General features: G+C 40.1%; 1 protein-coding gene across 1 annotated transcript; it reads right to left on the reverse strand.

Annotated features, from left to right (window-relative positions):
* Window positions 1-1,027: 1,027 nt before the first annotated feature.
* Window positions 1,028-11,948, reverse strand: LOC136717914 (uncharacterized). Its single transcript, XM_066695487.1, has 2 exons — window positions 11,619-11,948; window positions 1,028-7,076 (listed from the first exon to the last, which is right to left on the reverse strand). Exons 1-2 carry the CDS (start codon window positions 11,899-11,901, stop codon window positions 5,782-5,784), a joined length of 1,578 nt encoding a protein of 525 aa, XP_066551584.1. The 5' UTR covers window positions 11,902-11,948; the 3' UTR covers window positions 1,028-5,781.
* Between the last annotated feature and the right edge of the window lie 4,587 nt (window positions 11,949-16,535).

Consider the following 16,535-nt stretch of genomic DNA (forward strand, 5'->3'; position numbering starts at 1 on the left):
AAGTATATGCAAACTAACAAAAAAGTATCTGCAACATTACAAAAGTTAAAAAGGATGCTGCAATCAAAAAAGATGCAAGAAACTAAATTACATTCTATACCGGAAATGACAAATAGGCAGGCTTTGACGGTAAGGAGTAGAAAATTATTGGATCTCTGAGTGGAGGAACCAGTATTCAATAATGCTGACCAGGAAACATCCTTCAGCAGCTCAAGTTACTGTAATTCTGTTGTCTTTCTATTGTTTTCATAGGTATTAAAAATATTCTAAACGCAAAACAGGCTGGAGTATTTTATATGTGGTTTTACTAACAACATAAGGTAGGAAATATTAATTATAAAGATGTTTTCAATGGTAACACATCTACATGTGGAGTCTAATAATAATAATAATGATAAATGCTAATATTTGGACCCATCCTGAATGCATACCTCTATGAAGCTCATATGTGTAGTATTGCAAACACAATATTGTGGATGTAGTAATAAATATTACATAATAACCATAACTGTATCTATGTAGGGAACCTTACTGCAGGATAATATGCAAACACAGCAACAAACATATTATGCTATTATGTACATTACTACTGTTGTGTGTCGAACATTAATGTGTTTAACACTGGCTGTATGTGTGCTGCACCAGAGTGTTGTTTTTTGCACTCTTCCCCACCACTACTGCATTTGTGTGTTTTATGTTATGTCCCCCTTATACCCTTACACCAGCCACTTGCAGTCATAACAGTGGACATTTTTGTTACTTGCATATAATACCTTGCACTTGTCCACATTTTCATCTGCCAGGTGTCGGCCCACAACTGAATATTATCCAAGTCCCTTTGAACAGCCTGTGCTGCCGAGATTGTATCTGCTGAGCCACCTATTTTAGTATCATCTGCAAATTTGACAAGTTTGCCAGATGCGGGGCTTACCAGGCAAAGACAATTAATCGTCAAACACAATTTCATGATCATGACAGCCCCAGGTTTGACTAATTTCCTAAAATATCAGCACTGAATGGTCAAGTCAATTGTATCAACAGTTTATTATAAATAAATCATACAAACTAGAAATCAATAGCATTATACACAATCAGTCATTTACATCATTTACAAAAAGGACAGTATTGGTTTTCATCATAGCTCTGAAATTGATTTGTTTAATTTGACTTCTTATTTAAATTAGTGAACACAATACAAGGTTTAGAAATAAGTGAGCAATTTAGTCTTTTTTAATCCACCCCTGCACATAAACATTTTGCATTTCATTTGTATAAAAACAGCAATTTAAGAACTTACTCAATGTTATAATGTAAAGCACTTAACAGCCAGAAGTAAACAAAAGAAACTAATGTTATCTTTCAAGTCGGAAGCACTGGGGGAGGGGTTTCTGTGCACTTCCGTAGGAACCCGATCGAAACGTCACTCTTGCTCTCTGTGACCGAGCTCTGCTTTGCTTCCTCGTCTGTCTGCAGGCTTCAGTTTTAGGCCCGGCTTCGGCAGGTGGCCTACTACCCTCGGACCCCGGTGTCCCCGGAACCCCCGGCACACACAGTGTGGTTAAGCCTACGGGCCTATGTGGTGCTTGTATGCTACACTCCAGTGTTTGGATACACAGTGTTCTGTCCGGCAACAGCAAGGTTGCATGTGGTTGGTGTTGCAGTGCCCGCTGTCCCCTAACGTTGCGGAGTGGAGACACACTTTCAACGGCCAGTCCCACTATATATATACAGCTCTGGAAACAATCAATGTTAAGTGGTCTCTTAATTTTTCCCCAGAGCTGTATATCGTGCGTAAACAGCAGGTCTGTGGCTCCGTTGTAGCTCTTGTAGACTGGAGCATCACTGCCGCTGTTCCCAGCTGATGGTGCTCAAGCTGTTCTGTGGCCTGTTCTGGCTGTGCGTCATAGAGCAAGAGACTGCTGCTGTCCTCAGGGGTAAGCACTTGAGCTGGCTCTTGTGTTCTCCTGTGTACATCACAGTTGTTAACACAGTTGAGCTAAAGTTGCCCTGCATTAGCTGGGCTAATCACACACGGAACACAGGAGGAGTTGACGCCTGCTGATGCATGACCTGGTTCCTGCGCCCCGTGGTGTATACAGTTCGTTTGTACGACATTTTAAGTTATCAGCACAGTGGAGCTCTCCACTCTGTACCGTTCAGTTGAGTAGGATGCTCCTGTGCTGTGCGGAGGCAGCATGAATGTTCCTGCTACCACGCTATACATACTGTTGTTTCTCAGCTCGGCTACTCTGACTGACACGACATAGTACACGACTGTGTATTATGTTGATTTCACTGGGTCTGTAGCTCCACTCCTGTGCTTGATTGCCCGTGCCATATATTATGCAAGTAGATTACGGCCTCGCTCCTAGCAGCACTAATAGAGCAGCCGGCCTTGCTATTGTAGGTGGAGGGCGTAAGAGTTGACCTCTGTAGCCCCAGTTTATATATGCTGATTGCAGGCAGTTCCCGGTAAGAGTGTGACCCCTGGGATTACTGTCAGCGGTACACCTCGAGGCAGACTCCCTCATCAGCTTGCTGCCTCCTTCCGATGGTTTTGTTATACAGTAACCCCTCCCCCTTGGGCAGTGCTTCCGACTTGAAAGATAATGATAGGTTGCGAATTCAACCCCAGTTATCTGAAAAAGGAAGCACAACCTGAACTGACGTCACCTTTTAAACAAACAGTTAGTTGAAGGGACCTGTTTTGAGTAACGTGCGCAGGGGCCAATTGCAGCTTTGATAGTGACTTTTCGATTGGATTCCTACGGAAGTACGCAGAAACCCTTCCCCCTTGGGCAGCGCTTCCTTTAACCGTTAACCATCAGACTACTAAACTCACAGCGAGTGCTCTACGTGTCAAAACTAGAGCACTCTCACAAATCACAGTGCTTGGTCTAGCGCACCATATAATTTTACATAAATTGATATAATGATCATATGAAACCTATATAAACATAATTCACTGAAGTGTTTTATTCATTCTATAATTAGTTTATTTCTGGAATTAATACAGAAATGTTCATTAGCAAAGCAAACAAAGCTATTTTCAAAATGAACACGGCTTATAAACATTAAAATTGAATGTTCTTTTTAAAATACAAAAAAAAAAAACAGATTAACAAATAATTGTTAGTTATTAAGTTATAAGCGGTTGCCTCTCCTGATTAACAACCTCAAAACTACTAGGTATCCATTTGTATTGTTTGAAAGAAAAACACCAGGACCCCATTCCTCGTAGCTGGCTAATTGAGTTAGCCAGATAACGTTCAGTATAACCTGACAGTCTGTTTTTTTCTGTTCCTCAAAGCAAGTTAAAAAAACAAGTGAGTAAATTACCATAGGAGAGCCTGACTTAAATTATCATATTAATCCGGCTGATTAACCTGAATTAGTTAAACCAGGTAGGAGAACCGGGGCCCAGGACATATTTGTTTCCTCCCTCCTCTATATTTTCCTCCTGCCTTACTTTTATATACGAGAGGGACAATTGGATGCATAAAAAATGACTGACAAACATTTCCTGCAAATTTTCTTTTGTTTACTTCTGGCTGTTAAGTGCTTTACATTATAACATTGAGTAAGTTCTTAACAATTACTAACTAACGGCTTGGGCTGTGTGTTGAATAAATATAAAAGCAAACATAAAAGCATTTAATAGCATTAATTAATATTAATATAAAAGCAAACATACAGATTAATATTGTTATTGTCGTTATTACTACCAGTAATATGTAATCATAATAATAATAATAATAATAATAATAATAAAAAATGTACATTGCTTGCTTTGCATTGATTGTAAACGCATGTGTTATTTCTCCTTTCCCGAGAAATCCGTCGGTCGGGTTTGCGGTGTTAAATTAATCTCTGCATTACTTCCGTGTATTTCTGAATCTTACCAGCTTTCTTTTGTGTCAATTCTGTTATTTGGGTTGAAAAGGATTTTCTGACTTTTAGGTTGAACAGGTGAAATAAACTAGAAACATCTTAATCTATACCTTCACCCCCTGACATGTATACATTTCTTGTGATTAAACTTCTGCCTCCCCCTCTTCCAAATCACTGTCATAATGGTCTAAAATACTAATCAATTTATAATAGTAAAAATTTTATTTTTAATCGCTCTCCGATGCTGTAAAATGTTCAAAACATCCTATAGGTTACAACACGCCTACGTGGGCCGATTTTCGAGTAGGGTATTGCTGCAGACCTGGAGACATTGGAATGTGGGAGGAGTTACTGTCAAAAATCTTGTATGCAGCCAATCCCTTTGCAGGAATTTCTTGTCAGTAATTTTTATGCAGCCAATCACCTTCTTAATTTCTTTGTAAGCGCTTCAAGGAGGAGATAGATCAAATCTTCCTTGTATTAGATCAAATTACATGTTTACACTCTGTGGAGCACGACACTCGCTTTTTTTTAAAAAAAAAAAGCATTAGCTTTTGAAAGACTCAGATAGCTAACACGTAAAATGTCTTGCCTCGGCATGCATATGATGACATGTAACTAGCCAGTTAGCTAACATTAACAGACAAGCACCGCCCCCAACTTCACTCTCGCTACTGCAGCTCGGGTATCGCCCAAGTGACAACAACATCCAATAACTGAATAAGAGTTATAATGGTGGGTCTCTGTAGGATAAGAATCAACATTTTCATCCTGTACAGTCATACAATGTACATTTGTGCATCAAGTAAAGAAAGGACACACAGCATATCTGCATGTGGCCAAATAACTAATAATAAACCATATTATATTAGTATTTACATGTTATAAACTTAAAAAACAAAACATGACACTCACAAGTTGAATTTGATGCCACCACAGTCCGTTGAAAGAGACTGTTGTGATGAGACGATTGGTATGTAAAGAATATTATTATACCATTATTATTATTACTACTACAACAATGTATCCAAGGTGGTGAACATAATTCATTAATCATTTTAATAGTTATGTAAAATTAATCAATACTTGGAAATATATTTTGCGCAGCTGCTTGGTAGCTGGCAAGCAGGGCAGCAACGCACCGAAGACATGGCTCTATTCGAAACCGCATACTACGCATACTACACGCAGCCTATACATACCAATTTTCAGTAATGACTAATGTTGAAATGTTGGTATGTAGTATGCAGTTTTTAATGTATATTGATTGTAAAAATAATGTAAGTTATAAAATCCGTACAATTGTAAAAATAACATACAAGTTATAAGCGGTTGCCTCTCCTGATTAACAACCTCAAAACTACTAGGTATCCATTTGTATTGTTTGAAAGAAAAACACCAGGACCCAATTCCTCGTAGCTGGCTAATTGAGTTAGCCAGATAACGTTCAGTATAACCTGACAGTCTGTTTTTTTCTGTTCCTCAAAGCAAGTTAAAAAAACAAGTGAGTAAATTACCATAGGAGAGCCTGACTTAAATTATCATATTAATCCGGCTGATTAACCTGAATTAGTTAAACCAGGTAGGAGAACCGGGGCCCAGGACATATTTGTTTCCTCCCTCCTCTATATTTTCCTCCTGCCTTACTTTTATATACGAGAGGGACAATTGGATGCATAAAAAATGACTGACAAACATTTCCTGCAAATTGATTGGCTGCATACAAAATTATTGACAATTACTCCTCCCACATTCCAATGTCTCCGGGTCTGCAGCAATATATACTTGTGATTTTCGGCCCTGTAGTCCTCTGGGGGTTAACACAATGTTTAAAAAGCCACACTGCAAGGTACTGCTAATTGCTGAAACACACACAGACAGAAGAAGGGGTCAGCTGTGAGTGCGCTGGTGTGTTTTAAGATCTCCCAATTGACAAAAACTCTTCCCACACTGGGTGCAGGAGTACGGTCTCTCTCCAGTGTGAGTGCGCTGGTGGAGTTTAAGATGTCCTGATTGACTGAAACTCTTCCCACACAGGGCGCAGCTGTACGGTCTCTCTCTTGTATGTGTGCGCTGGTGTGTTTTAAGATCTCCCGATTGACAAAAACCCTTCCCACACTGGGCGCAGCAGTACGGTCTCTCTCCTGTGTGAATGCGCTTGTGGCGATTAAGATGTCCCGATTGACTGAAACACTTCCCACACTGTGCGCAGCAGTATGGTCTCTCTCTTGTATGAGTGCGCTGGTGTGTTTTAAGATCTCCTGCTTGCCAAAACCTCTTCCCACACTGGCTGCAGCAGTATGGTCTCTCTCCTGTGTGCATGCGTTGGTGTGTATAAAGGTTTGCTGCCAGAGTGAAGTACTTCCCACAATGGGCACAGCAATATGGTCGCTCTCCTGTGTGGATGCGTTGGTGTCTATAGAGGCTTCCTGACAGAGTAAAGCTCTTCCCACACTGGGCGCAGCTGTATGGTCTCTCTCCTGTGTGGATGCGCTGGTGTGTTTTAAGTTTTCCTGATTGACTAAAACTCTTCCCACACTGCGTGCAGGGGTACAGTCTCACTGATGGACTCTCCCCTCTCACTGCACTTCCACTCCACCCACTGAGCTCCATCCTTAGATCAGCAGACTCTGGGTCACATTGTCCACCTATAGGGAGCTCAGGCCCCAAGTCACAGGCACTGTCTGTAATATTGTCAGTTTTTAAATTACGGAGTGTCTCTCTGAAAGGAGTCTGTTGTATTGGCTCCACTGTATAAACAAACTCCAATGTATCGTCCTCTGTTTTAATATTATCACACTGTGTTCTGGTAGAGCGCAGCTCAGCACCAGCTGTACTGGGGCCACACTCAGATCCCAGAGACTGGATCCTGGAGAGATCCGCAATGTGGATGGAGTCCAGCTCGCTTTTTATTAACTTTGACCCTGCTGTATCAGATCCCAGTGGTAGAAAAGATCCCTGTGTTGACCCCTCAGTCTGTGACTCTACCATGTGGCCAGACTCCTGTCCAACGAGCTCCTCAACACTCTGGCTGCACTTGGGCTGCTCACTCAGCCTCTGGTTGCCTTCAGTAGTTGTGGGCTCTGTGTCCTGCCTCAGACTGGAGCCCCACTCTTGCTCACAGTGTTGATGCTCAGTGGGAGCCCTTTCCCTAGAGTCAGGGAGAGCGCTGGCCTCTACAGCTCCTGGGGGACAGATGACAAAAGAGAACAGCACTGAGAACAGCAGCTCTGAAAACTCAGTTAATACAATTATATTAGAACATCTAAATGTAAACTGGGAGCATGTTTGAAGTCAGTCAATAAGAGTATAGTCTGGTAACTCATATACATATTAAAATATGATACTGGGGGTACTTGGCACATGAGGATTTTCAACCCTGTTATTAGTATTCAATAGTCCAGGTGCAGGTGAGTACTACATAATTATGTCTCTCTAGGCTGAACATAAGTATGAAAATAAAGCAGTAAATTGTTACATTCCTGAATATCATTATTTGAGAAATATTAATAACATGTACACAGATAGAAGACTGAATTTGTGTGTGTCATCTGTATAAACCAATCTAATTATATAGTTGGAAAATGGCCAATGAATGTATTTATTGCTGGCGACAGGCTGGCTGATGTTAGCATTTATTAGACTGCTGTTGGGACTACAATGCAGTAACTTTTCAGAGGTGAGCTGGACTGCGAAGACTCTGCACAGATTTCTGCGGGTGGGTCTTAGTGGTATCACGCAGAAACACTCAAGAATGCGCATCTCTGTATTTCTGTGCAGATCTGCACTTCACAAACGCGACCTTGTATTAGAATGAATGCTGTCTCAGTCAATTAATGAAAAAAAATGCTACATGTATTGCGTGTTGAAGTAAACAAACAAATGGGAGAAATGCACAATGAATGAAGATGAGATGGAGGAGAGTAGTGCGGGTAGAAACTTCCCAGCAAAGTGACTACAGTGAATTTATCCCTAAGAAAGGTGTGACATTTAACAGGACGTGCATCCCTTTATAACGAATGTGTCTTATTCAATATTTGTTAGAATATGCACCTCTTTACTAGTAAGAATAAAGAGTGAAAAAACATCACCTCATTCCCCTATTTAAAATTTTGAATTGATAACATCAATGCTGTAACAAAACAGCAGAATCCTTGACCTCCTTCTGGCGTTTACTCAAAACACATTTTTTCAGACAGTACTTGTAATTTAGTCCTTTACTCTCCTGTAAGATGGCATATTACAACGTTTTATCATACTTCTTGCCTTGTGTTACTAGTATTCGTATTGTTATTTTGATTTCCCCTATGCTCCCTTTCCCTTTGCCTTTGACTGTAACCTAACATCTTGTCTGCACTCTGCTTTTACAATCCAGGATGTAAGACCTCATTGTATTCACTTGTGTAAATTGGAATTTGTAAATTGTATTATGCTTTGAATTTCACTGGATTATGCAAATCTGAATTTGTGAGGTTTTATGACTTGTACTGAACTATATTTTTGAACTTTGTTATTGCACTTATATTTTGTAAGTCACCCTGGATAAGGGTGTCTGCCAATAAATAAATAATAATAACATATTAAAGATAATATAAAATGTAAGGTTGTTCAAAGGCAGACATTGTCCTATTAAATCTAAGCAATGTCAGTTGGTTAATCATACCTTCTGTCAGAGATTTACATTGTTTTGCAAAAATGTTTCCTGAAGAAGAAACACTTCTTCCAGCATCTTCAGAATTGCTAACAACTGTCAAATATCTTTTAGACTTTCATTAAGAATTGGGAAATAATTATGCAGTAAACCTCGAAAAATGTCAAAATATGTCTTGATCTGGCATTATCAGAGAAAAATCCTCACATTATTAAAGTTAACTTCAAATGCGATTCAAGATGTCACTACACTGTGTAAATCATAGAGTGCAGATTGATGGTCTCAGCTAATATTATTGTCTGTTTGTAGGTATCTGATAGTTGTTGGAGATTATGTGAAAAACATACTGATCTTTTGTATCTGTGACTCCTCAGTAATTACAGGTACAATGTCCAACGTGACAGACTAAAACTTAATGACCACTACAAGCGGGAAAACAGAAGGCCGGTCTATATCTCCAGAAGTATGTCAGAAGTTATATATGAATAAATCATGCAAAATATAATCTCTCTATATACCTAGACAAACGTGTTAGACTGCATTACAGTGTACACTGGCGGTAGTGGACGGCATGGTGGTTAGCACTGCTGCCTCACAGCTCCAGGGGTCCTGGGTTCGAGTCCCATCTTGGGGGCCCTGTCTGTGTGGAGTTTGCATGTTCTCCCCGTGTCCGTGTGGGTTTCCTCCGGGCACTCCGGTTTCCTCCCACCATCCACCATCCAAAGACATGCGGGTTCCGTTAATTGGTCACTCTAATGCCCTGTTTCCACTCACGGACACATCCGACCCCAGATACTTAAAGAGGTGTTTCCACTGGCTTGTCCGGACACTTAACTATCTGCTGCCAGACATGGCCGTAAGCGTCCATAATGCCCACTAAGGAAATACTTATCTTTCAGAAGCAGAGATGTGTGCTGGAATTGAGACAGACAGGGAAGAGATCAGCTACATTATGTTGGAAGCTATAATCTCAAATGGGTGGGATCAGAAGAAAAGTTTTATTAGCAGTGAAGACTGTATAGGAAATTTGAAGAAAGCGTTTTGTGATAATTATATAATGTTTATATTAATACTAGCATTAGACGTAGCTTGTATACAGACTGAGCAGATTAGCTTTAGCAGGCTAAGCAAAAGGTCAAAAAGGTTCATTTGTTAGAAACTCCTGTCAGTAATAAAAGATCACACAGTGCCGAAATAGCCTACAGCTGTTTGTTGAAAATTTGTTTGTGACTTAATCGTTTCTCCAGGCAGGAATTGTTTCTGTTAATGAGCGATTGACACTAGGTAAATGACGACCGTGGGATCGCATCTTCCTAGTGCACATCAAAGACAGACCTCTGCTTTTTGGATCCATCACCTCTTCACGGGAAGACAGACCGTAAACAGACCTGCAGAAATTTCCTGACATGGGGCTTCCGAGCCGGCTTGATTAAAGTTCTGTTTGCTTTATCTCGACGACTTCTCCACTTATTTCCGAGACGGGTTCTACAAGCAGCATGGAGTGAAAACCACATACAGAGAATTACTTACAGTTATTGTCCGAGTGTATTAAAAACGTGGATTTCACAGGAGACCGGTACCTTGCCATGACTAGTTAAAAATAAACTGAAGGATAATAATCGGAACGGATAATATTTTATGAACAACTGGACAGTGTTTCAGGTTGTTGTCCTGTGAATGGTGTGCAGGACTGTTGTATAACAGCCTCACAGAGACAATCAGTATGAAGGTGAACATGATTTAGTTAACGCGTGCACATTTATAAGTTAAATTAATGAATAAATAAATACAGCAGATCTGGGTTTCCCTCTAAAACACTAAGGACTGGTTTAATAAATGCTTACATAAACGCCATGACTGAAACGTGCACACTTTAGTTAAATTATAACCTGCTATATTGTAGCTGGATGATTAATCGTGAAATGTGTGTATTTTGTTTCAACTGTATCTGTCTGCTAAGCAAATTATAAATAATACATCAAAAAGCATTGTTTGCAGTTACAAATCTGCAAAAAAGAGTTATAAGTATATATAAGTTATAATAATAATAATACTAAACAGCAAATATGTATTGTTCTTGTTGCACATGGAAACATTCTTGTGGAACTAGAATCCACAGGCTTCTGTAACATCTTGCTCCCTAGGCTGAAGAGCTAAAGCCGGATCTCAGTTTTATGTTTCTCGACATTTTGACAGCTTTCAAAGCCAGTGTGAATGGGGGTGCATACCATCCACCTGACGTCCCCATCACAGTCAATGGGCATTCCGATTTGTCAATAGTTGTAATCTGTCCCCTGTCTAAGAAAACATCTACCAGCTGTATTATTTGCGCCGTGTGGAAATCAGCAATCTGGGGTAGATATTCCCAGTATAGCTCCAGCACTGATTGCATTGTTTGGCTGATTGATTGTTCAGAAATTGACCATTTGGATCATGATTTTTTTTTCACAGGGGGATATGAGCACAAACACATAACATCTTGTTGGCATTCAGTACTTTCTTTCCCTTGGGATTTTACAGGAGGGAGTGATTTAACAGCTGTCAATCTCAGAGGCTCGTTTTTCCTTTTTTATTTGTGATAAATGTCAGTTTAGTGTTGACTTTCTAGTGTAATCTAAAGATAAAATGGCAAATTAAATCATAGGCTACCCAGTGGTGTACAGAAAACCAGGTGTATATTGTTGCGTGTTTCTGAATAAAAATGCTTTTTGATTGTGATGTTTTGTAAAATGGAATCCATGTTTGGTCTCGAGTTTTTTTAGAGCATCGATTTATTCCCATTTACACTAATCGCAATTCCTTTTTATTTTTCTAATTTGTCAAAGCGCAATTTCATTTTTGTTAACGGGAATTGAAATATAATAATATAGGAGACTGTGGGAACATTTAGAGCATCACAGTTCAATTACAAATAATCGCCGATAACGCAAGGCCTTACACCACCCGGGATTATGGTTGGCGGAGAAAGTGCTCGTTTGTGTTGATGCTCCTGGTTTTCATTTACAGACAGTGTAAAGTGCTCAGTCTGCCTCGTATACAAGTAAATACATGAATAAATAAACACACGAAAAGCTACCAGAGACAGCTCCGCAGCTCCACTCTGCCCTCCCGGCCCCTCGGCTCTTCACAGGCGGCCCGTCCGCTCCGGAGCTCCAGGTACACACAGCCGCCTCCCCCGCCGCCAGGAGCTCCTGCAGCCTCCGTCTCAGCGCCTCGTTTTCCGCATCCCTGTGGGTTATCTCGGCTCGGTACTGCGACACCGTGTCTCCCACCGCCTTCCAGATCTCACACAGAGCGGCTCTCATCAGCCCGGTCAGAGCCGAGGCCAGACGGGCGTCCAGACAAGGAGGGTCGGACATAGTTCAGTACAGAGCTCCGCGTCTCTCTTCTGTTTCTCGGCCGCAGCCCGGCGCAGATCTGCAGATCTGTGCAGGTGGGGCGTAGTGACGTCACGCAGCTGCACTGCAAGGGAGCGCCGTGTCTTTATTTAGGGTCTTCAAACGCACAGAGATAGCAGCGCTTGCGGTCCGGTACCGTAGTTGGGATCATCGATGTCCCGAGTACAGTACAGTAGAGTAGCCCATGTAAACTGGCATCCCCCCCTAGTTTGTTGATCACCACGACCCTATCCTGAATAATAATACATTGTATTTTTCGTGAATTAACATATTCGACAGAATCAAATATGAATGAGAACTTGGTGGGTCATCAACTCTTGATGATTGGGGCACAATTTGAATGAACTCTACATTCATAACATTAAATCTATTCCCAAACTGGTCTTAATTCTTACTCCTGCAAAAGAATGCCATCGTGTGTTCCGTTGCCTCGTTTGTTGTGTGTTTATTGTATTTTGCTAGTCTTGCTGGTACATTTTTCTTGCCTTTAAATGATATGCTATTTTATGGTTCCTTCTTAGATGATAATGCATTTGTGTTTTGAACAGACACAGCATTGTATGAAGCCAGACAAATTCATAATAACTAAAAATGTTATTGTTTCACTTGACCTTCCTCAGCAGGCCTGTATAAGGTTTGAAATTTAACTGGATTGGTGAACATCATTGGATTTTCTGCTGTTATGTGCTACAATATGAATCGATTTGTAGTAGTGTTGGAATATACAAAATTTTGCACATGAATGATGTAATTATGACATATATGTATGTGAATGGGTTAAAATACCAAATTAAGTTATTTAAGTTTTAAATCAAAATAAAATAATATTTCATGTAAACTATCATTTGAATATTTTGAATTGTCTAGAAAACAATGCAAGGAACAAGTCAGTTTTTCTGTGAAATCACTTAAATTCTGCAGACAACCAGATTATAATGCCCCCATTTCCACTGGCGGATGCATCATTTTCAATAACTAGGTAATTACACTTTTAGACTGTTATTGTTTCTTATTAAAATTACACAGTGACCATTCAAGTAATTATTCAAGGGAATACTATCAGTAGACAATAGTGTTTTTGTATTGGCTATTAGTAATATGCTTGTTGCCTGACATTGGGCAGCCTTTGAGATTCATAAAAATGATAACAAGAAAAGAAAAAGAGTAGGTGATCTGTATAGTTCAATAATGATATCCCCTATGGAAAAATAGTATGCTGAAGTTTACAATGTACTTGGAATATACTATGATACTGATAATTTAGATACACTTAGCACTTAGAGCACTTACATTTACAGCAACTTCAGTATGTTGCAATTCTTAACATTTACTTTATAATACTGTTGTGAGTATTTCTAGTATTGATCAGCAACTATAATGAACTTATCCAAATTTATTAAATTTTGTCTCATACAGGGCCTGTGTATACCAACCTTTTTTGGTGTCCTGAGACATCTGTAGCAGACAGAAACTCACTTCTCAAAATATTTTATTCCCCTTGCCTTGACACTTTCAGGGGATGAGACTATATTGATGACAGATCTTCCTGTTGTTCCTGAGAGTTGTACATAAGGTCACAGAAATGGTGAGGTGGAATTGTACCAAAGGGTTTGACATATCTACTCATTAGCTATATTGTTGATTATTAAGTAGCCAATATAATCTCTTAGCCTTGGATATATATCAGTATTTAATGTCCACTATAATTACACTATGAATAGAACTAGATGAAGTAGCTCATGAGAAAGATTTAGGAGTCTATGTGGACTCCTCACTTTTTCCATCCAAGCAATGTGGGGAAGCAATAAAAAAGGCAAACCGAGTGTTAGGGTATATTGTCAAAAGTGTAGAATTTAAAACAAGGGCAGTAATGTTCAGACTGTACAATGCACTAGTTAGACCTCATCTGGAATACTGTGTACAGTTCTGGGCTCCACACACATCGCTGCTCTAGAGGCAGTTCAGAGGAGAGCACCCAGACTTATTCCAGGTCTGAAGGGAATGTCCTACTGAGAGACTGAGGGAACTGAACCTTTTCACCCTGGAACAGAGGAGATTACATGGTGATTTGATTCAAGTCTTCAAAATCATGAAAGGCATTGACCACATCAAACCAGAGGAGCTTTTCAGAACAGCAGGGACACACGCAGCCGGGGACACAAATGGAAATTGGGCTTCAAGGCATTCAAGATGGAAAACAGGAGACACTTCTTCACACAGAGAGTCGTCACAATCTGAACAAACTCCCCAGCAATGTGGTTGAAGCTGACAATTTGGGAAAATTCAAAAATAGACTGGATAGGATCCTTGGATCACTTAGTTATTAATGGACACCAAACGAGCATGATGGGTCGAATGGCCTCCTCTTGTTTGTAAACTTTCTTATGTTCTTAAATGAAGATGTGAAAGCACATCAGCATTGCCATGGTGCCTTTGTATTGCACATCACAGGTGTGAGTACCAAAGCCCATCTCTGTATGCATGCAGTTGCCATTTCAGGAATCCCCTGAAAATTGATACAAGCAGTTTGTTTGTGGTCAGTCAAAAGTATGCATTTTCTGCCATAGAGATACTGTCCCAACTTCTTAACTCCCCAGACTAAACTTAATGCCTCCCTGTCAATCTGCGCATAATGTCATTCAGTAGAAGAGAGTGATCTGGAGGCAAAAAATTTTGGTTTTTCACAACCATTTGGCATGACATGAGAGATTACTGCACCGATACCATAAGAACATAAGAACATAAGAGTTTACAAACAAGAGGAGGCCATTCGACCCATCATGCGCGTTTGGTGTCCATTAATAACTAAGTGATCCAAGTTTCCTATCCAGTCTTATTTTAAATGTGATGTGAGGCATCCCATGCAAGTCATATTTCTAGCGCTTGTAGTACATCAGTACTTGTTCTGAGCTAACTACCTGCTTTGCCTTTTAGAATGTCTCTTCACAGCGTTTTGACCACTGCCACTTCCGTTCTTTTTGTAAAAATGGATTCAGTGGGCAGAGAGTATTTGACAAATTGGGTACAAATTTGTGGTAGCAATTTACCAGTCCCATAAATGATCTGAGGTGGGACACATTTACCGGATGTCTGGAGATGTGTGAAATCCATCAGCATCAATGACATCAATGTCCACAATATGTAACTGAGACTAAAAAACTCACACTTACTGCTGTTTACGATCAATCCATACTCCTCTAGTTTCTGGAGTATTTGTTTCAGGTTTCTCAAGTGATCTTCATCGACACCGGTAATGATGATGCCATCCAAGTAACATCTGCAACCAGGTATGCCTTGGAGCACTTGATCCATTGCATGCTGCCACAAGGCTGGAGCAGAAGCCACGCCATAGACAAGCTGATTGTACTGAAGAAGGCCCCTGTGTGTATTAATATTAAGACATTTCTTAGACTCCTCCTCTACTTCCAGCTTGTGTGAGATTGAGTATACTGAAGTGTTTGCCTCCTGAAAATAACTGAAAAATATCCTCAATTCGAGGAAGTGGGTATTGGTCAGTTTGAACAACTGGGATGATGGTTACTTTGATACATCGTACAAACCCCCTTATATTAAACATTACGTATGCTTTAATTTTTTCTGGTTTAACCATATATGGGTTTTCCTAACGAGTTGTTAGGCAGAAACTGAACTTGCACTCATCACGGGACAGACATGTAGCCCTGTTATCTTTCTCTCCTCTCTGGTCTGTATAAAAGTTCCTGTAGTTTGTAACTGTTTTGAGACTGTTCTTGAGATTGCCTCTTGCACCTCTTCCTTGCAGCTGCTTGTAATTAAAAGCTTTGGTTGGAAATATATATCTCTCTCCGGATTTCTATGACTCTTCATTTCATATGGAGACAATTGTTTCAGTTAAAGGGAATTATGTGAGAAACAAAGAGAATTGTAATGATTTGCTTAACCTCTGTTTTAGTTTCATAAAGTATGTTACTCCACACAAAAGTGTACTAATCGTGTGATTGTGTTATAAGATTGGGATGATTTAGCACATAGAACATTGGGTCTTACTTCTTACTTGATTTTGTAATGGTACCACAGTGATCCAGCTGCTTCTGAATAGACTGTGCAGGGTCTCTATTCACACCTCCCCCCACCACCTCCCTGGCATGCATTGTTGCTGCATCTCTGACTTAATTAGCCTGATAAGGTGGGGGTGGGGTATGTGGCCCAAACTACAGGTAGATACATGTGAACAACTAGTATTTGGTTTATTTACACTATGTGATATATACAAAGTTAACTACACAACACAGTAACACAATGGTAAAAGAGGAAGATTATTTGTAATATTTGGCCTTTGACAGTAGAGCAGACTGGGGACAGCTGTACCATGTGTTACCTTGTGCTCCGTTTCTGTGGGACTGTTTGAGGCGCTTTGGTCATTTTTAATACTGAGCACTTGCATCTGTGTGCTGTGATTCATGTCTTTAGAGGTAACATGCAGATTGAACATTGCTTCAGATCCAAGGAGTCAGATGTTACAGTTGAGCCCGTACCCAGAGTCAGTAACAGCAGTCTGGGTCAAATGTAACAAGTTGTGAAAAGCACCATATATTTAACTCAGAAATTAAAATCTT

Source organism: Amia ocellicauda, chromosome 22 (genome assembly GCF_036373705.1).
Source record: "Amia ocellicauda isolate fAmiCal2 chromosome 22, fAmiCal2.hap1, whole genome shotgun sequence".
In the NCBI taxonomy this organism is placed as follows: Eukaryota; Metazoa; Chordata; class Actinopteri; order Amiiformes; family Amiidae; genus Amia; species Amia ocellicauda.